The sequence below is a fragment of the Syngnathus floridae genome, chromosome 22 (genome assembly GCF_059516105.1).
Source record: "Syngnathus floridae isolate MCC-2025c chromosome 22, RoL_Sflo_1.0, whole genome shotgun sequence".
In the NCBI taxonomy this organism is placed as follows: Eukaryota; Metazoa; Chordata; class Actinopteri; order Syngnathiformes; family Syngnathidae; genus Syngnathus; species Syngnathus floridae.
In genome coordinates this window covers 4864710-4886738 of record NC_142434.1, presented here as the reverse complement: position 1 = coordinate 4886738, position 22029 = coordinate 4864710, and the positions used below count along the sequence as shown (strand labels likewise).

Here is a 22029-nt window from a genome sequence, read left to right as displayed (position 1 = left end):
TCCCAGCTATTTGCGGATTTCAAACGCCAAGGAGGAATCAATGAACAATATTCATTATTATTCATGTTAGGCGCTTGATGAGTGGCAACACAATATGGCCGACAGTCAGAACACAACCGCCAATCAGCAGCAGACAAAACGATAGCGATCTTTGGTTGGCTGAATTAGAACGCACGGTATTTTTAATTTTAAAAGCCAAAACCACGCCACAAATTACAGGCAAATGGCGACATTACGAAATGTATTTAATAACACTTACAAAATAAATAAATAAAACCCGCGATAGATTCTTCTTCACTAAAGACACCATGCAAGTACTTAAAGTGCACGCAAGAGGGCAGTGTTGTCTACATTTAAAACAATCTGCCGTATAAATAAAATACAGGAAATGCTAACAAAACAGAATGTTTTATTAAAAGAATCTGTTGGATTACGGGCTGTGTGTCATTTCAATTAATTTTAGCACAAAACAGACTTTAAAAGGCATATTTCAAATGCATTCCATTGTGTGAAGTGCACCATATTATCGTGCCCAGTGCGTGTATGCGTAACAAATGAATGTGACACACTATTGTGAGCTGCCTGCGTGGTCTATCGTGGGGTGGTGGTCAGAGATTCCAGCCAGATTCCAGGAGTTGCTGCTTTGTGGAAGATTTCTGCAACCTTAACGCTCAGTTGTCCTAACTTTTACAAGAAAGAAAAAAAAAACAAGACTTTCGGTCATGTGATGCCCCGCCCGGAAAAACTGCATAGTCTGCACGGAAGCGACGCACTGTGAAGTTCTTGGATCCGATATTCTTTTACACCAAGTTTGGGCTGTGTTCTTATGTTAAAACTGCAGCCGAAGTTTGACCTGCGCAGAGATGTGGAGGCTGATATTCGGAGGAAGGAGGCGGCGGTGTGCAGGGTGAAAGGTGAGGCGTTCACGTGCTATCGGTTAAATGGAAATCCACAATTTGTAGCATAAAGTTTTGATTTGCTGCTTTTTCTCAAAACTATCATATCTTTCTATACACACAAAAGAGCCACTTCCCCATAATAGTTACATTTATGATTTATTTCCTAAAACGATGGGTGAAATCTGCATTTACACTTAGTGTTATTGATCCCCAGGTGTCCCTGAAGCCCACAACGCTTCAAGTGAGAGTACGTACTGTGCTAAAATGATGTTGCAGCACTGGGGCAAATGGAAATGATTGACGATGTCAGGAACCTTTAATGGTGCAATATTTAAAGCTTGGAAAGAAATAGCTCATGTGTGTATGTCAGTTGTTTTTCAGAAGCGTAGTGCTCTTTTTGACAAGTAGACGTTTGCAATGTATACTGTTGGAATATAATAAGCATAATTCAAATGTTTGTCAGGGCACACTGGTGTTATTTACCTAATGATGCTGTGTCTGCAGACTACTCAGGAGCGGTGGAAATTTTGATCCTCAACACTGAGAGAGATGGGTGCATCCTTTACTCCTGGAAGGTTATTATCGTTGTGCAATTTTTTTTATTTCATTGTCCCATAAGAATATAAATGTGTTATGGTCTGATGAAACCAAGGTTAAAATTCTGGGCGAGAAAGCCTTGAACGTGATTGGTTGACTCCAAACACAGACAGGGGTGTGCACACTTGTGCAACATCATCTCAGTTTGATTCCCCGTTTTTTATTTTTTTATTTTACAGGTTATAGGTCACTATTAATAGTGGAACACGTTTAAAAAGCATTTAACTTGGTCTAGTTCTTTTAAATCACAAACACCTTGCATTTGAACAGGGGTGTGTAGACTTTTCATACCTGTCGTGTTTGCTGTTTTCATACTCCAAAGCAATTTAAATATTACTTTGGCGTCTCTTAGTGATATCTTGATGCCTGAGGAACTAGCTTGAAGTGAGTTGAGTTTCATTTGAACAAAAGTAGTCTTTTGCCGCCATCTTGTAGCATCCATGCTAAATTAACCTTCAACTACTCGCAGATTTGCGCTAATTGTGGCGAGGCTTCATCCAAATCATTTTTTTTGTGTGTAGCATATCCTCCATGGAGTTCTATATCATATTTATAATAAGATGGAGGAAAAAGCTCGCCGAGTTGGTTATCATTGTGTGCGTGTGCCACGCATCAAATGGACTCAAAAATCAAACCACATAAAGCGCACGTTCCCTCCTGATGATCCCGCTTCATATAAACTATATGTAAGATTGAGGAAACTTTTAAACCCTCCGTGAATAAAGTTATCTTCTGAAACCGCTCGTCGCGGCATACATTTTTAATAACACACCCGCTAAACAGATTTTGGAGGTCAAAGAATGCCCTGCAAATTTTTTTTTTTTTTTTTTAAGTTGCTGCTTTTTAGTATTGGATCTACAGCACTTGAATTAATGAGGCGCTGCAATAATAATTTCCTATCTCCTCGTAGGGATCAACAGGGACCACCAGAGTCGGGAAATATGATTCGAGCACGAAGCAGAATAAGGTCAGAGTTCATGTCACTGTTATATATATACATATTTGTATATATATATAAAACTACACATTTTCCTGCCAACAGCTCCTTTACACTTTTGACAAGCAGGTTTATGTCAGCAGCTGCTCACTAAACAAGGAGGAGACGTTATTAGGTGAGCTCATTAGCAAATTTCGCTTTATCGTACCGTATAAAATTTAAAATGATGACAAATTAAAGGGATGCATGATAATTTTTCCTCATCTCTTAGCTGTTAGCTTAGCGCAAAACACCCATGGAGAGGAGCACCTGAAACCAAGTAAGACGTATTTCTTTGTTTTCCGTGCGTCATTTTTTACGTCTTTTCTTTTTTCTTTACGAAGTGTCTAAGTGCTTGACGCTCCTGATTGAGATCCATCCAATCAACAACACCAAGGTCTTAAAGGCGGTCGACTGCAGGGTCAAAGTTCAGGTAGAAGTGAAGAGATGTGGATCATAAAACGAGCATCTTCAAATATTTTTTTTGGGGGGGGGGGTTCAGTTCCTCTATCCTGAAAGCGAGCGTGGGTCAGTGCACGAGAGCCACTTGTTGCTTTTAACTGAGGACGGATGTGAGTATCACAAAAATAAAAAGGTCCCGGGTGGAGAAGATCTTGACTTGGGTTTTGTGTGTGTGCTTCAGATGTGGATCAGTATCACGTCCTGCTTACCAGACACGACGGTTACAAAGTGGTAAGATGAACTCGGCACGTCTTCGCAGTGATAACAGGCTCCCCCATGAGTGCTTAACATTCCAAGCGTGAATCGGAATGTTTAATTCTGAAACACGCTCGACTTTTGTTGTAATTAATTCTCCCGGCGCCGTTACAAATCAAAAATGTGTCTTTTTAATTGCTTCAATTTCACCTCAGACAAACCGGTAATACGGTTCGTTGTTGCAATTACGCGGAGTGACTGAAATTATAAACTGCAATTTGCTACGTGTTTTTCGGGGGATCCCAGGTGCTGGCCAATCCCGAGCGTTTATCCAAGATGGCCGAGCGGGTGGTGGAGGATTTTTGCTGGGTCCAATGGGACGTGCACACGCAGAGGCTTTACTATCTCACCCAGGCGGTAAATGTGACACTGATGTAAGTTGTAAAAACATGATTTGAATTTCAAACCTTTTTTTTTGATAGGATAAGTTCCTGCTGCGATGTGTGCAGTTTTACGACAACCGCAATTGCAAAACTGTGGTAACTACAAACGCACCACCCACTCACCGGAAAATGTAGATATTAATTAAAAAAAAACTTTATTATTATTATTTTATTATTTATTATCATTATTATTTTACTCTATTTTTTATTTGTTTAATTATTTATTTATTTAGTAATAAAATATTAATTAATTATTGTAAATAAATGATAAATAAATCAAATAAATATTAATTTATTAATTTAGACAAACGGTCGTTTATGCACCGTGGGTTCACGATTTCGTACATGCTAGGTGTACGGCGTTGATGCTTGATGAGCGTCTTGGTGTGAATTGCTTTGGCGCCCTCTTGTGGCATCAATGAGCAACTCACAAATTTTAGCTTTCCTTTGTGTTGCTATCCCACAGTTGGAGCTCCCATTGGAGATGCCGGCTAATGCTTTCAACGCCGTCAAGTAAGGCAAAAATGATCTTTTGCAACATTAGCTTAATCCTACCAATTAGTGAACATAAAAGTGTGTGTGTGTGTGTGTAACAGGTTTGTGAACCTCGGTTTCGACCACCATTACGCGGAGAAGCCCGAGCGAGTCAAGATGGAAGTATTCACAAACCGATTAGGTAACACTTATTTCTCAGGTAACGAAACACAAAAACGCCACTAACTGACATCTTATTTTGTTTTTTCCTCATTTGGAAAACAAGAACGTAAGTCTCCCCTCCCCACCTGACAAAATGAAACAATGATTGGATTTTCACCATTTAATTAAAAGCCGCTTGAATCTACTTTCACGTGGCCTGTCTGATTGATGCGTTTTTAATTGGGATATCCTGATTTGAATCCACCGCAATCAATTCACTCCTACACAAACCGAATAACAATCGTAACATTTATCTATTTCATCCCAGGAAGCATGTGCGTGTGCTACAGCCGACCCTCTCGCGACAAAGCCGAGCTCATCTATTCCGTGGTTCTTATTCACAAAGGTGCGTGTTACCTGCAGTCTCCCGCATATCAACTCATTTTCCTTTTCATCCTTTTTTTTTTTTTTTCAGACTGCAGCAAGACTTTCCGGGTCACTTTGGGTCAGCCCGCCCGGGACGCCCTGCAGCTCCAGCCGCTTTTCATCCCTATAGGTCAAAGACACACACATATAGAAAAACACACAAAAGAATTCCTAAATATGTATGATTTGGCTTAATTAATGTCGAAATAGCGGGGGGTTGTTATTTCCATATGTAGGTTACTACGTGGTGGTGTATCTGCATAAGCGCTTCCTGCATTGCATCAACAGCAGGCAGCAGGAGATGCTGTGCCACTCGCTCTTCCTGTCTGGTAAGATAAAGTGTTGCGCACTCTTTTTCTCATTAAGTCTTATCCCGCTGTGCTACATTGGTTTTGTGTGCTAGCTAGCGGGTGACTTGTATTTCCTTCTTAAATGAAAACAAATTGTTAGCTTTCTAGCATAAGCGCCCAGATTAGTTTGAATTTATTGTCGCGCAAATCGATAAAAAATACTCGACTAAATATTTCTCGCAATATTTTTAAGTATTTGGTGAGTGACGTGGGTGTCGAATTTGATAAATCATTTTACAATTTTTTTTTAATACGCTTGAATGCGAATAAAATTGTATCCGATTAATTGATGGGAAAAAAAATCGATTCTAAAAATATTTAATAATGATGTTTGCATTGGATGTTTAGGAGACGACGCCGACTTGGGCCTACCGTCAAAGTCCGGAAGGTTCACCGTACTGCACAAAGAGGAGTCGTCAAGCACGGCCATGTTGGATCCGGTAGGCGGGACTATCCACGATGTCCAACTCAGCTCTGCCCGCCTTCTGCAGATCCTCCATTCACCATCTGGGTGAGCACCACCTACTGGAAGGACACGGAAGTAGACGGTCAAACCTAGATTTTCTTCTTGTGTCCTCCATCTATTATTCAAGGAGAGCCAACAACATGGCCGACGCTCAACGCCTGGCCGCCCTTCACTGCCTGCTTCTTCACAGCGGAGATGACCCAAATGTGGAGCTGGAGGTTAGCGCTGAAGCGGAGAGGCTGGCATTTAAGCACCCTGGCGTGTCCTCTACACATTACACTAAACAAGCTTTTATGTTAATTTTTTTTTTTTTTGCCTGCAGATAATTGAGTGGCTGTGTGACAATTTAAACGTTGTAGACTCTTTCAACCAGATTCAGGAGTTCATTCTAGGTGAGTGTTTAAAAAAAAAAAAAAAGAAGAATAAATTGAGTAAGGGTGCGATGATTCCTTTTTTTTTTTTTTTTTTTAACAGCATCTTTATACAAAACAAGCTACCAGAGGTCACTCAGCCTGGATAAACTTCTGCCTTGCTCCTCGGTGTTTGACATGAAGGTCGCCTCCACACCCGCCGTCCCCACAAAACACCTGGTTCACACTTTCGGTTTTGCAGGAGGTACCGGCGTGTCTGGTGACGATCCCCGGCGTGCTGTGCACTACTCGATTGCATATCGAGTCGGTTTTTAAAGGCCAGGTAATGACACGCGTGAAATTTCTTTCACAAGTCACTCTCTTGGAATGCATGACAAAAGATACACCTTGGTTGTATTTGACCGTGAATTTCTAGTTTGCTCATAACAGTGATTCTCTCAATGTGATTTTATTTATTTATTTATTTGTTTATTTATTTATAATTTTTTATCTATTTATTTATTTTCTAATTAATGAATTAATTTATTCATCTATTTTCTTACCTGGGTTACAGTACACACAGTTCTGTGTTTTTTAAAAAAAAATATATATATATATTTATTTATTTATTTATATATATATATTTCTTATGTATTTATTTATTTTTAATTAATTAATTAATTAATTAATTTATTTATTTATTTTCTTACCTGGGTTACGGTACACACAGTTCTGTGCTGTTTTTTTTTTTTTTTTTTGCTGCAGGCCAAGAGTCTCCAGGGCTTCTGGTCCGAGCTGCAGTGGAACACAGAAAGAACAACATATTTCGAAGTGGATCCCAACCCCAGATACAAAACGTCTTATATTGAAGCATACTGGAGCAAACTTGTAAATGAAAACAGTTAAACACCGTGAAAATATTTTAGGGGGCGGAGCCACGCTCATTCTTGTGTTGTTTTCTTGTAGATGGCTGAGGAAGCATCTAGTCACATGACTCATGTGTTGGAGAACACTAAGAAGTAGGTAGAATAAATGCAGTAATATTTATTATTTTATTAGTCCTCACAATTTTTTTTTTTTTAGGGTCCTTGCCATGGTGGACACTTGGGATGTTGGTAAGTCAGTACCAAGAATGTGTTTGGTCACATTCTTTGTTCTAACCGCACCACGCTCTTGTGGTTTACTAAAAAAAAAATAGAGTGATGAAAAATGAAGTAACAGAGAATGGGGTGAGGTGAAGAATGCCCAGATGTTATAACATGGCTCCTGTTATTGGGCCTCCTGCGCAGCTGTTGAGCATCAAGCCAAAAGCTTCACTTTCTTCATGTCATTTGATTTATTGAGACTTTATCTGTGATCTCATGGTGCATACCGACTGGCGTAAAGTCATAACATGCGGCCCAGAAGTGATGATGGAACACAGATTTCTAACATGTTCCATGTTGTTTGGGTATTTTGGGAGGAAAAAAAATGGGGCTACTGAGAACTTCAGTGGGCTAGCATCATTTTAAGTAAAGTTTTTTTGTCATACATTTTCATGTGAAATAAAAATTTACCCGATTATTCGATGGAATAATCAATGGAATAATCGATTCTAAAAATTTTGATAGTGACAGCGTGAGTTTTAATTTTGACATATTGCACTCATATTTGACATATTGTAATACATTTTCACGCAAAATAAAAATGCGTCCGATTAATCGATGGAATAATCGATAAAAATCGACTCTAAAAATTTTGATAGTAACAGCATGAGTTTTATTTTTGACATATTGCACTCATATTTGACATATTGTAATACATTTTCACATAAAATAAAAATGTATCTGATTAATCGAAGGAATAATCAACAGAATAATCGATTCTAAAAATTTTGATAGTGACAGAGTAAGTTTTAATTGTGACATATGATACTCATATTTGACATATTGTAATACATTTTCATGTAAAATATAAATGAATAATCAACAGAATAATCGTTTCTAAAAGTTTTGACATGTGCATCTCAGGAAGTGAGGTTCAGGGATTGCTCATAAATAAATAGCGCTTAGGCGCCAAGGCAGATATCTAATTGAATGATTTTAAATGCCGTTTTTTTAATCGCAACTAAAAACACATTTACAAAAACAAATGCCACCATTTCTGCAAAAATAAGCACAGAGAGGAACAATTCTTGCCCAATAAATCACCAAGATACTGCATAACCTCCCTAGAGTTTACCGCTGCCATAAAATATTAAATCACTCTCGTGTAAAAAAAAGACAAAAATTGATTCAGCCCACTCTAGTTATCCGTGGCTAACGCTCTTAAACTCATGTTATTCATCCACGTGTCTTCCGAACTAATGTGGAAAATTTGATTATCATCTGATCGACTCCATCATTCATTCTTTCATTATTCATTAAACCGGAGGCTTTTTAGCAAAAAAAAAAAAAAAAAGTCAAAGAAAGAAACGCCAAAGTCATCGTACAAAAATGAAAGCGATGCTATTAAAACATTTACATAGCTCAGTGTGGAAGCTGGCAAATATTTGCCGTTTTTGCCCCAAGGTGAATTACGGGGGAGTCGATATGTAAATAAGCGGCTAATGCTAATGCTTCTGCTAATGAGAACGATTACCTGTGTGTTTGGAAATAATCCATGCGCATATAAATGTGCTCGCACGCTGCAAGTTGTTACATATGACACATCAAAAAAAAGTCAGACTCTTGCATGTGCGTGATTAAATAAAGATTATATATGAAAGTCTGCAATTATTCATCTGCTCACAGCAGGGGAAAGCAGTCTCACAACTCCCCCTCAAGCTTTGTGATGTTTTTTCTTTCAAAGTCAAAACACACCCCAAAAAGAATCCATTAATGTCTTAGATTACCCACAATCCTCCTCTTCTCCTTAAGGCTTCTTCTTTTTTTTAATTTTCACAGCTAATAGCAACCAGGTTAGCAAGGTGAATTGCACAGGCCCACCTGAGATTCAGTTCTTTTTTTTTTTTCCAGGCAGGAAGCTGGTGCCACTTTTCCAAGAGGAGGACCACCACCAGAGGTTGCTCATAGGCCTGGTGAGAAGAAGAAATAAAATTTAAAAAAAATACTGGCAAGCAACCAATGATGCATGAGGAATATAATTTCAAATGTAGCTAAAAAGCGAAGCGTGGAGAGTCTCTGTCAGGTTTTCCTCACTTTGTATTTTGACAATAGAAAAACTAATATTTTGACAAATGTAAAAATCATACCACTGCCGATTGAGTTTGGAGAAAATTACGAAAAGTTTAAAAAATAGTTTTTACTTGAATGGAAGCTGACAAACGTAAAAAGGCAATTATTTCTCTCCTGTTATCTGGTTTTTCTCACATATTCAGATAAGCCACAATTTCCCCCCCACCCTTTATTTCTCTTTTGAAACAATTTGATGAGCAATTCCTCACCCTGCGGTTTTTTGCCTGCGCTCAGCTCGATTCCAAAATTGCAGATCGCTTCAGTTTAAGAGTTCAGACGAGATGTTAGCGCGCCGCTCAAACTATTCTTAGAATGACCCGGTCGTCCAGTCGCCCGCCTCCATCTTTTCCCGCCGCTCCGCTTTCATCTACATGTTTTTTTTTGGGGTGTTGTAGACGGTGGAGAAGCTGCGAGGGCATCTGAACACACACCTGCCTCGCCTTGGCAAGAAGAAGATCGATTCTCTGGTTATTAACTATGTAGCCAAACTGGTCAGTATTTTTCATCCATAACTTTTTTTTTTTTCAAAACACTCCTGGGGATTGCTAACATTCCATTTGAGGAGATTATTTCCATATTGTGATTTCTGGCTGAAAGAAAAATTCTGAGACGATGTGTTTAATATTCCTGGGAGGTAAAACTCAGCTACAAAACCTTCCCCGCGTAGACAATGTGACATTTATCAAAACAAGTTTGAATTGCAGCGAGCTTGTTGTCGACCTTTCGGGTCAAGGTGGAAAAATCTGATTGGCTCCCTATTTGTCATTAAGATTGATTCCTTGGCTCCGCCCCCTAAAAAAACTTTTATGGAAATGTATTTTTTTTCTTATCTCGCTGACAAACAAAAAAAATGCCGATGAAAACTTAACCTTGGCGCAATTGGAAGCGACAAGGAGGAAAAATGAGCTGTTACACACAACACACACAACTCCGGCCAAATGTCCACTCTCCGAACAAAAGCCCCCCCCCTCCCCCTTGGTACTTATTGAGACTAATGGCTACATTGACACAAGTTGGTGGTACTCTGTGTGTGTGTGTTGAAATAGATTACAGCTTTTAAAGAGCCGGGAAGTTCTGCCGTGATAGATTGCGATTCGCCACTACATTATTGTCATAGTTATTTATTCCCCGTGGCCCGGTTGCTATGGGCAACGGCGATACATTGCTTTTTATTATGCGGTGTAAAGAGCAAGTGAGGAGTCAACTGAATACATATTGAAAATTGTGTTTTGAAATAAACTAGGGGGAGGTTTTAATTATGCAAGAGAGAAACACCCTTCTGGATGATGAAGGTTGTTACTTTTCTCTTCATTAGAAAAGAGGTTTGTTGTGAAGAACGGCTGCTTTTAGAAATTCCGACAAAGGTTTTTTTTTGTACTTTCACTTAGCACCTGATTGAACACCTGCGAAAAAATTCAATCTTAATTTGTATAACCGTAGAAGCAGCCAGAAAGACCAATATTATCGGAACAAAGGAGCCGTAACTTTGTTTTTTGAATAATCAAAACTAATCTCCAAAAATATCAATCTGGAGTTTTAGCTAACATTAGCAATGCCAATATTGACACACATGTTGCATTCCGAAGATTATTAGTTTGACGGATTGGAAATAGTGTGGAAACTAGAAGTGGATTGTCTTCCTGTTATGTTCCAGTGAGCTATCACGTGTCATTTTTTATTTTTTTTTAATCGCAGTCGAACAATCCTGCATGCTGACATACGTTTAGCGACCGGATGTGTCGTTCCGCGGGTTCACACGCCAGTCGAGCTGTGTGGAAATGAAAATGGGAAGCGTGGCTTCCAAAAAAAGGGAAGTGAGGATACAAGCCAAGTTGAGATGCCCAAAAAAGTCACAGATGTAAAAAAGATGCGCTAAGCTGCTTTTGTTTTCTGGCTTCATGATGCTAGCTCAAATTCCCGCCTATGCCTCAAGCTTTCATTAGAATCTAATTGAACATCTTTTCTCAACAACTAAATATGTGTGTGTGTAGCTGGAGTTGATCAGACACATGCTGGAGTCAGTCTGGCAGAAGCACAAGCTGGGGCCTCATGTTCTGTGTTTGTGAGTATCCACTCCCTTTGCGGCGGAGCAGCACTTATTTCAAATGACTTTTTACTGAAGTCATATTTTAACATAACAGAACTCTTACTTCAATGCGTCCAAATTTTACATGGTTCCAGAACACAGCGGGGTGGTCCAGGCGATTGGGCCGTCTTTCACTTCATGCTTCGGATCCTGGAAGCCACTCGGGGTCTCTGCATGCCCCTCCCACCTGGTATGGCCAACACACACAAAAGCAATTCATTGGAAAAATAAAATCACAGCAGATTCAACATCAGCATCTTTAGAGTCGCGCAATCGTGTGACTCAGTTGTTAGTCAGTCGTGTTGTGTAATTGTGTTGCTTTTTGTCAGGCTTTCACACTCTACTAGCGGCGTTGGCTTTGCGTTGCCTCCCTCGTCACACTTTCCTACAGTACGTCGACCACCGCTTCCTGCAGCTGACGGAAACCTTCATGTCTCGACTCATGACAGGTGCACATGCGTAAAAAGTACATTAAAAAAAACCCTAATAATAATCATTACTATTATTATTATTAATCCAATAATAATTAAAAGTACATAAAAAATAATAAAAAGAAATACAGAAATAATAATCATTATTATTATTATTAATTTAATAATAATAATTTAGAATGTTATGCATTGTTGCAACGTTGTCAGATTTTCTTATTGTCATTTTTTCATTCTCTAATTTATTAACAAATATACAAATATTATTCAATTTTTTTCATTTCCCCCCCAAAAAACAAGCCAACCAAAATTTAAAACCATGCGAACAATTGGATTAAAAATGTGGAGATAATTTTTTATTATGAGAGCAGCTGCCAATTACACCGATGGCAATGGCAGCCATTTTGGCAAGGTAAATTCACTATAGGCAGAGCCTAAAATACAACTATTGAATATTTACAGTACGTGCCCCAATCCGTATCAATATTGGAATTTAATCAATTCTATTTTTATTTCTCCTCTGCACAGATTTGGACAACAGCGCGGCCAATGAGAAACTCAAGTCCAGTGTATTAAAACGACTTCCCGGGGTATGTTGTTTATTTCCACCTGTCATATTTTAAAACAATGCACAATCCCGTTTTCAAGTTGCCAGGAAGTCTTATCATCTTAAAATAGCTCAATCACAAAGCACTTGAGTAACAGATGTGTGTGTATGTGTTATGTAACGTCCACGTGCTAAGTAACATGTATCTCATTTTATCTATCACAGAAAATTCCTCTCGCAATGGTCAATTTATTAGGAACCCCTACAGTAGTGAAAACGAAGCGCAACAAATCTTGGCAGCGGCCACCGAGGTTTTTTATCGCGTTCCGTTCGATTTATTTTGCATGCCATTCCGGAAGGGTTGTAATTTGCAGCCGCGTCAAACCGAGCCGGTCACACCGAGATACCGTCGTAAATAATTTAGTGGCAAAGTTTCACAATTCTGGGCTTAAAATATTCATCTCTGGGGGGGGTGGGGGTGGGGGGGGGAATAATAATTAAACATTGATTAATGGGCTCTCGCGTGAGCTTGTGGCTGCGGTTAAATAGAAGCGGAAAGCAGTTCTGTATCAACGTGACTGATGGAGCATAGTTGTTGCTTTTCTTATTAAATATTAAGCAATGTGTATATTATTTCATAAATCTAAATACATTTTTGGTAGACCTCAAAAGTGTCACCTTTACGTGTGTGTAGGAAAACAGATTCTACCATATGTGGGATCATCCTGTCACTTCAGCTTCCATCTCCAGAGATTACGTTAAGAATCTGTTTGGGAGACACAACAAAACCAAGGTCGGGGACACACACACACACACACACACACACACACACACACACACACATTTGCTATGCCAAAACAAAACACTTGACAGACACACCTTTGGCCTTTTTTCTGATTATTTCTCGATTGTTTTTTTAAGCCAAAACAGTCAATAGCATTTTTGTTTTTGTGCAGGGATTTGCTTTCACCGGCAAAGACAACGCGAGCTTCGGAGCAGAGTTCCTGCCTCTGGCATACCTGGCCAAAGTGCTTTCTAATATCGAGGAGCAAGGTAATGTGTATGCGTGGATGCTTCTCACGTTGAAATCCTCTATAAGAAGCTTTTCTGCTCTCCAGCTCTGAATCCCTTCGAGGAGGAGGGGAACGTGGATGCCACGTTTGTGGAGGAGACGGCTCTGAAACAGACACTCGTTCTGCTGGGCTTTGAGGGAAAATAATTTTTTTTAAAAAAGGACAGATGGGAGAATAACGAGAGCGATGAAGGAGATGAATGGGAAGATGCTGAGATGTTGGCAGGATTAGAGAGGAAAGGGAGGAAACTTTGAACATTTGTTTACACTTGAATTCAAGTCAGGAAGGCTTTTGCGTTAAATCGATACATCAGCAAGAAAGCAAAATCTTTGCACGTTCTACTACAATACATCATCGTGAGGAATGACTAGATACCAAAAATGTGTCCAATGTATTTTTGAAATCGAAAAATATTGTAGTTGGCCAACTGGGGGCAGTATAATTCAGTCATTCTTGGCAGAGGATAAAGAATATACGCATGTTTAACCTTTATTAGCATTAAGCTAATTAGATTTAAAGGGATTTTTTTTTTAATACACAAAACGTCCGTTTTGTGTTCAGTTTGACATACCTCAAATTTTTGCTCACATGTCAAAGCATGGGAAAAACTTGTATGTCAAGGCTCCATCCACGAGCAGTTAGTTCAGCGTTAGCCGTCAACGTAGGACAAATGGACGTTTTCAAACGCGATGCGATTATTACTTCAGAGCAAATCTAAATGAGAAGATAATGCGAAGCGCGGCGGGACACACTTGAGGGAACTTCACAGATGGAAGATTAAGCTATTATTTTTTGAAAATTTAGTGACTAGTATTAGGTCAATGATGTGGGAAATCAGTCGGGGTCTGTTTTTTTTCTTCATTGTTATTATCACAGGACAGTAAAAACGTCCTCTGACAAAGTTGGATGTGTTTTAAAAAAAAAAAAAAAACATTCAGTCATAGGATATAAAAACATCCTTTATCCTTATTTGGTTGGAAAACTTCGGAGTGACCTATTTCACCATCATGAATATTCGACACCATGTTGGACGATTTCCTGTAATCGTTTGTCACACATTGTTTCAATATTTGCATACAAAGCGATTAGACATTTATTTGCACAACATGTTGCAGAAATATGTCGAGCACAGCGTCTAACATTTGGAACTAAAAGGAGATAAAAAAAAACATGTGATGGTCTGTTTTGAATCATGTGCCCGTGCGTGATCAATCATGGTTGATTTTTTTTTCTTGTACAGTCTCATGAAAATGTATGTGTGTGGTATGTTTTGATTTTTGAGGGCGAAATACCAAACATTCTATAGGTTAGGAATAAAAGGGATAATATGTTTTTTCTCCATTGAGGTTTTTTTTCATGTGAATATGATTCCAATTAAATCTTATTGCATCATAAAACGCCTCCGGATACAATTGGAACTTTACACGTCTTAAAATCATTTCAATCAGCAGTCGGGAAATGATCTCACAAGCTGAGTCAAGTTCAGCAAACACCTCGCAGTCTGCTTCCACAAAAATAGATTTTTCCGGAATTTTTGTTCTTTGTGCGGGAATTTATGCTTCCGCTGTCGTTGCCCTCGCCCGCTCGGTGTTATGTAATGGCCTAATGAAGCCTAAACTGTTTGGCGCTAAATTAATCCGACAGCTCTCAGCAGCTGCCAGCAATGGATGATCACACACACCATTACTCCTGAACACAATATCTTACTAAATTAACTATTGACCTGTCTTTTCTTTTACCTATGAGATGCTAACACGTTAGCTAGTAGCGCAAGTTTGTTCTTATCTTTAGAAATGAGTATTTATATCGTAACAAACCAGTCATACATGTTCATCATTTTCATACATTGAGATAAAAATCCTGTTAGCAGAAAATTCCAACCACTACATCAATTCAAGTTTTTGATTACAAGTAACTTTACCCCAAGAATTATTAGCTACTAGCTTTTTCAGTCGATCCAGTATTTTTCAGAAACTTACGAGTTTGGTCGTCATTATTTTACTTAAATTTCTACGATACGGAATTGGAGATAAGCAGAAGTTGGTGTCATTATTATCTGTTTTACACTCAAAAACCTTCAAACGAATTTAACAGTTAGCATCTATCTTTTAGCACTCGGCTAAACATGCTAACTCGCCTTAATAGCTAATGTAACGCATTAGGTCAATATCTTGTCACAGCTCTCTTCAAGCTTTCATAAACTGGAATAAATACTAATTTGAAAGAAAAGATAATTATAAAAAACCTTTAGGTTGCTTAGCTAATCGTTAGCTACATTTTTAGCTTTCCATTATTATAATTCCCGAAAATTTTCTATCAGGTTGATATGTCAGTTTCCAGCAACACATGCCTTTAGCGTTTTACTTTATTAACCAAACATCATCTATTATTCGATCCAAATACTTTTTCTCAATAAATCGTAGACCTACTCCGCCCCTGGCAACTGTCTTAAGAACAAAACTAAAGTTTGATGCACAACAACTATGCCATTTTTTCCTCTTCACGTTACAAAGTGAATATTTGCAGTCTTCTTATTCATTTTGGCACCACCTTGAATTCCTCCTTTTTTTCCCTCTTCCACTGTGTGATCATCCTCTTTGTATTTACATTTCTCCTTTCAGGCTTTAAGCTCTCAGCTTAAAACCTCCGCAATGCATTCATAGAACATTACAAGTCCCAAAAAAAAAATGTTAAAATACCCCCAAATTCACACTTCCGCGTCTGTAAACAAGCTATTGTCTGTAAATGCAGCAAAAAATATGACAACCAGATGCAGCCATGAAGTAATTAGAGGAGGTATGCTAAAAGGGAAGAGTTTACTTAGACAGAATTTAGATGGCTCGGGGGTTATTTTGTATTTTCTTCTTCTAAGGGTTTGGGTTTGCGTATGTGTCTCATGTTGGCACCTGGTTGGGAGGGCTTGAATGGGGCTTGAGCGCCGTAAGGTTTGGGTAGAGGTAGAGCATCGGCGTGGGGGATGTAGGCATCGGGTCGGTTCTCCGCCGTGGTGGACTGTCCGTTGGGCAAACGCTTCCACTCGTCGCCGTCTGCCAGCTACACATATGCAAGCAAGCCAGTTTTGATATCGACGCGTATGACCTTGGAGTGTCGAGGCGAAATTCAATTTTGCCCGAGTATAATCACGAAAATGGAATAATAAATTCAATATTTGTGATATGTCAAAACAAACGCAAGTGCCCGGAATGATAAAAACATATCACTCCGAGGGGTAACAAGACGTTGTTATTCTCTCAAGAGCACATTTTCTGTCGAGAGTGAACAACACAGCGGCGCTGCGATTAAGGTGCCGTGCTTTCCATCTTCTGGCTCATTAAAGCCATTTGGCCAAGCTCTGACCCAGATGCACTTTTCACCACAAGAATTTGGAGGCACTTTCTGCAAATGGGTCTGGAGAGTTTGTTAGCGTCGCGACTCATTTTTATGGATTTTTCAAAGCAGGCAAAAATCGATTACCGTATTTTCCAGACTATAAGGCGCACCTAAAAACCTAAAATGTTCTCAAACGCCGACAGTGCGCCTTATAGTATGGTGCGCCTTATATATGGACCAAATTCCTAAATCTAAACCGGCTCGAAGCATTATGTCATGAACTCAATCATAAGTGGCCCGCTGAAGACTATTAATCATGAATCAAAAAGACTATGGATCATTATTTGCTGATTATAAAGTAATTTGTTGCATCTGAAGTTGAAATAAAAAAGATAAAATGGAGAATAATTTGATTTGGATTTAAAATCTGACATGATGCATTAATGGTACGCCTTATAGTCTGGTGCACCTTATATAAGGACAACGTTTTAAAATGGGCCATTCATTGAAGGTGCGCCTTATAGTCCTATGCGCCTTATAGTCCGGAAAATACGGTATCTTACATTTTTTGCTGGCTGGAATAAATCTCGTACAACCAAGAGGAGCTAGCTAGCTAGCTTGCATGCTAACAGGCTCGGGATTTTACTTAACATAGAATAATGTCGCGCAAGCTACGTAGCGCGAACAGGCTCGGGAATTTACTTAACATAGAATAATGTCGCGCATTCCATACATCCAGTATGGCGTATTACAAATGGGTCAAAGTTCTACTCAAAGAAAAAAAAGCAACCCTGCCCCCTTTGACCTTACAGTCATGCAGCCTGAAAATGAGGTGAGCTGAAATCCCCGAACAGACTTCAAAGCATATGAATGGATTATTGCCCGGCACGAGAAACATTAGCTTTAAACCAGGAAGGGGGGGGGGGGGTGGGGGGGGAGGATGCACGGATGGCTAACAGACAGGAAACACAATGAACTGGGAAGTTCACGAGGAAGATCTCATTTGCATTCGGTGTCTTTTCGAGGCTGGAATCGGGAATAAAGCCGATGAGGGGGAAAAAACGTGTTTGTGTGTTAAACCTCTCGGTATCATCACGCACACACACGACGCAGGTATAAAGCAACACTTCCCGAGCCTTACAGCTTTAATCAATTCCTGCCTCGATTCTCGTCTTCATTCTTCTCTTCTCCCTTCCCCCTTCCTCCTCTGCCTCAGGCGCATTAATCAAGTCTTGACCAATGATCTTTCCGAGTGTATTTCTTTACCCGATCTCGCTCCTCTTTGTCTCTCTGTCTCCTCTTTTTGTCCCGGAGCATCTTCCTCCATTCTTCTTCCATCTCGGGGCAAGGCGGCAGGCCTTGCTCCAAGCGCCTCTGGCATCTGTCCATCTAGAAGCCAATAAAACAACATGTAGTAAATTGACTCCGGCTGACCTCGAAAGAATTAGGACATTGTGGGGTGATGATTCCATCCTGACCTGAAGCTCTTTCTCTTTGACTTCCTGCTGGAGGCATAAAACGGCGGCCTGCTTCATGGAGACTTCTGCAGACGTGGCCATCAAGCGGCGGCTGGTTTCGATGATGCGGCTTCGTAGTTCGTTCAGCTAGATCACGACAAGATTAGCCGGCATGTGTTAGCGTAATTTTGTCTTTTTGAGTTTTACCTTCTTGGATAGCGACAGTTTGTCGTGTTTGCAGTTGGCAGTCTGTTCTCGGAGATCGTCCGAGAGACGCGTCACTTGCTCCACAAGGAGCTCTTTCTCCAAAAGTTGCCTGTCCCTTTCGGCAAGGCTGACCTCTAACTGCAACGGGAGACACATAACAGTTTTAAAAATTCCACTTGAGCAAAAAAAAAAAAAGTTGCGGCGTACCTTCTCAATCTTCTTGACCAGTTCAGGAGACGAAGCATCGGTGCCTTTAAGAGTTTTGTAATCGGCTGTTTTTGTCAGATTGTCCAGCGTCTTGTCCCGGACTTCTAACATCTGAATAATTATAGAGAGAAAGGGGAAAAATCCAAAAATTATTGGATTATAAAAAAATATTTTATTATCTCCTCTGTAAAGCTGCACACTGGTCTTTAAAATAAAGTTGGAATTATATCTGGGTCACAGCACCAATCAAAAAGTTCTGGTTCCAACTTCTACCAATCATTATAACATTAATGCTCATAATAATGTGCAGACAGTAACTACTAGATAAAATAAAATTTGAATTATAGCCGAGTCACGGCACCAATTAACTCCACTGATTTCAACTGTTAAGTGTTGCAAGGTTGCAGAAATCCAGGAAAAAGGTCACAGCGAGGAGACGGCCACGTAGCTCAAGTCACTTTCTATCTAACACGGCTATGGAGTCATAAAAATATGTATGCACAAAATAGAACGAAAAAAAAATCCCAGACATCCATCCAAAACAACAAGAAGCAACATCAGAAAATATTTATAGACGCCGTCGGGGATCAAGTTGAAAACCTCGAGGAAGCAACTGGAAAGACCGAGGTGGGGAGGGGAGGGGGGAGAACAACAGGGTGTGAAAACAAAAAGCGCGACACGGGGGGTCGTGACCCGGCGTGACCCGTCTTATGAAACCCGCGCGGATTAGGCCTGTTTGCACGCCTGTATGGTCACGTGTGTGAAGCGGTGGGAAGAAAGCCAGCGTGAAACCAAGATGATGATTCCCATTTCCTCTGACTACCACGAGATTAATGAAGCCTTCCGAGTGTGAACGGGGCGGGTTTGATTCAAAGCGACGTCTCGGAACCTTTAAATACAGATCGTACGGGCGTCACGTGAAACCGGCGATAGAGGAAGCGAGATAAAGTCGTATCAAACGGCGGCAGATAAGGGATGTGAAATCAAAACGGCTGAGAATGAAAGACGAAGTGAGGAAAATAAAAATTGGGTTTGACAGAGTGATGCGCGTTATCTCGTTTCCCATAATAAGACACAGATGATATCACGTTCGACAAGGAAAATTATCGTAATATCATCGGTGCGACACTTAATGCATGAGAGAGAAAAAAAAACTTACTCTACGGTATACAATCCACTAAAAAAAATCATCTAGGGTTTCCATGGCAACAACAGCCGAGCTAATTACTAGATTTTGAAAGCAAAATGTCGCTTTTTTCAAACAATACCCGATAAGAGAAATTGGATTAAAAATATAGAATAAATGGGAGGAGCTTCCACGCTAAAGTTTGATTATCTCCGGCAAATTACTTGATAATGATTAAGCCCCCCCACCCCCTCCCACCCCCTAAACCACCCGCCTCTTTTATGATTGTCGGGAAAAGATAGAAAGAGAGAGAGAGAGTACAAGACCTCAGGCTTGGGCAAGTCTCAGAACACATTAAAAGAATGATAAGTAGGGTCCAGGCCATGCATGAAATTAAAAGTCTTTATATTGTAGGAGGTAGAAAAATAAAGTTATGCTTGGAATAAAAACGTGGAATATTTGTAGACTGAGCATATGTGGTGGACACGTGTTTCGACTGTGGATTTCCCCACGCTGCCTTTCCAGACAGGTTGGATGAAAATTTAGGGACGGACACAAAATGACTCACCACCATTGGGAGTGTGCGGCATGTCATCCGCCCCACCCTGGAAGAATAAAATGAGGGAGGGGGGGCTGTTTTGAAGTGTTACAAGAGGAGTTATGGCGCAGAGAAATGCCAGCAGCTCATCAACAACATCCGACAGCAGTCTGTGTTTATTTTGCTACGATTAAAATTCCAAGCAAACGACAGCCGCCGCCGCCGTATTGAACTACAATAGTCTCGCAGATGGCCTAATCCATCTTTGTCTAAATTTGCCATCAAAAGTGGCGGGCAAGGGAGGGGGGAGGGGGGGGGAGGCGTGCGGATAAAACGGTCACAGATGAATACAAATGTAGGAAAAATGGTTGACTAAACAACCTGCATGGGGATTGAATTCGCTCGGTGAATGAATTGAACTGGCAAGACTCCGAGGGTAGATTACATTTGTGCGGAATGGAAGATGATCCGTTTTACACAGGAAGGGGAGGGGGGGGGTTGGCCAGATGAACCGACAGAAGGTATCACACTGGAAGTCAGGCTCGTGATATTAAACACTGACAATCAACCCCGAGAAACGAGTCCAAATGCTATTCTCTGGGTGTCAAGGCAATCCATCTCGTCGTCTTGAGTCATTGTATTGATTCCATTACGCGAGAACAATCGTCCACCAGAAAATGTCGCTATAAATTTTAGCTTTTTCAAGTAAAAGCTGGTGGGAGACACTGTGGCTATAGCAGATGGGAGGGGGGAAAGGTCCGGGGGATTGTCTGGTTTTTGGCAACATGGGGTAAAGTCACATCCAACGATGGGATGCATCAGTAAGTCAAGCGGGGCAGCATGATTTTGAGTGACAACGCCCGATCTGCCAATGGAAAGAGGCACTGTGTTCATAAACCAAGGTAAGGTTTCCCATTGAAATGAATGGAAATGTAATTAATCCATTCAGGGCCCAAGTTTTTATCTATCTATCTATCTATCTATCTATCTATCTATCTATCTATCTATCTATCTATCTATCTATCTATCTATCTATCTATCTATCTATCTATCTATCTATCTATCTATTCAATAGTTTACCAGGTAAGCCAATTGAGAACACTTTCTCATTTACAATGGTGATTTTTAACCAATAAGTGGTCCTCATCTATCCATTTAAAACATAACTATTTTTGCTCATTAATTTTAAGGAGGTCCAGTTTTGGATGTTCATCTGGTTGAGTTTCAAGCTGAGCTGGTTGTTTAACATACACATCAAGTTGAGCAATCCTGTAGCCATAATAACTCACGCCCAACCTGGAATCGAAAGACGCTATTACGCTTGAAGCTACAGGTTGACGCACTGCATGGTAACTCATTTACTGGCAGGAAGGTCCAACCTCATGTAATGCATTCCCATTATGATTACCTCGAGCTGCAGCATAATGAGCTCCTCCTCCATCTTCTTCTGAACCAGCATTTCCTTCTTCTTAAAGCCAATCTGTCTCTTCGCCTCGCCGATGGCCACCTTCAACTCTCTCGCTTCCTTCTCCAAGATTTCCATTGCCTCGTTGCCCTCGGCGATGGCCGCCTCCTGCGAGTTGACCTTCTCTTGGTAGTCGAACAACACCTCCTCGTGCTCCAGCAGCTGAATACCGCTGCGAGGTGGAAGGGACAAGATATGCGGCACGCTATTCGAATCACAAATGCGTCGGTAGATTCAAATGCTGAACGCACAGAAAATTGCGGCGCTGAACGGCTCCTTCCTGGTTCTTGCCGAGGTCGATTAGAGCTTGCTCCTGGAGACTGATCACTTCCCTGAGTCTGTGTAACTCTGCTTCGTTGTCTTCGAACTCCTGGTTGACCTGACGTCTTTGCCAAGCAACCTATGGGATGTTCGATAAATAAGGAAAATAAACATATTAAATATCCAACGCTGAAAGAAATTTAACAGGATACCTTGTTGATATTGTTGCGTAGCTTCTCTCGCATTTTGCAGCAATTGGAGACCTTCTTTTGAGCTTTGGAAAGCAAAC

The 22029-nt window shown here is 40.3% G+C and overlaps 2 protein-coding genes across 2 annotated transcripts in view; one reads left to right on the top strand and one right to left on the bottom strand.

The window, feature by feature from the left end:
- Window positions 1-546: 546 nt before the first annotated feature.
- On the top strand, window positions 547-14486 carry gsap (gamma-secretase activating protein). Its single transcript, XM_088366945.1, has 32 exons — window positions 547-914; window positions 1404-1474; window positions 2407-2463; window positions 2539-2608; window positions 2705-2752; window positions 2817-2905; window positions 2975-3044; window positions 3116-3165; window positions 3436-3546; window positions 3612-3668; window positions 4039-4085; window positions 4169-4248; window positions 4537-4614; window positions 4684-4764; window positions 4871-4963; window positions 5333-5495; window positions 5578-5668; window positions 5773-5842; window positions 5925-6004; window positions 6063-6143; window positions 6566-6688; window positions 6767-6819; window positions 6884-6915; window positions 8797-8858; window positions 9411-9506; window positions 11007-11077; window positions 11197-11291; window positions 11431-11550; window positions 12058-12119; window positions 12771-12869; window positions 13033-13129; window positions 13195-14486. The coding sequence occupies exons 1-32, from the start codon at window positions 827-829 to the stop codon at window positions 13293-13295; spliced, it is 2586 nt and encodes an 861-aa protein (XP_088223071.1). The 5' UTR covers window positions 547-826; the 3' UTR covers window positions 13296-14486.
- Window positions 14068-22029, bottom strand: part of ccdc146 (coiled-coil domain containing 146) — a 23720-nt gene continuing 15758 nt past the window's right edge. The window contains exons 15-22 of the mRNA XM_088366934.1: window positions 21953-22028; window positions 21731-21879; window positions 21423-21651; window positions 18351-18461; window positions 18144-18281; window positions 17958-18083; window positions 17746-17868; window positions 14068-16203 (exon numbers count right to left, since the gene is read on the bottom strand). Of these exons, the coding sequence (XP_088223060.1) occupies window positions 15997-16203; window positions 17746-17868; window positions 17958-18083; window positions 18144-18281; window positions 18351-18461; window positions 21423-21651; window positions 21731-21879; window positions 21953-22028 (1159 nt within the window). The 3' untranslated portion in view covers window positions 14068-15996. The remainder of the gene's footprint in view (window positions 16204-17745; window positions 17869-17957; window positions 18084-18143; window positions 18282-18350; window positions 18462-21422; window positions 21652-21730; window positions 21880-21952; window position 22029) is intronic.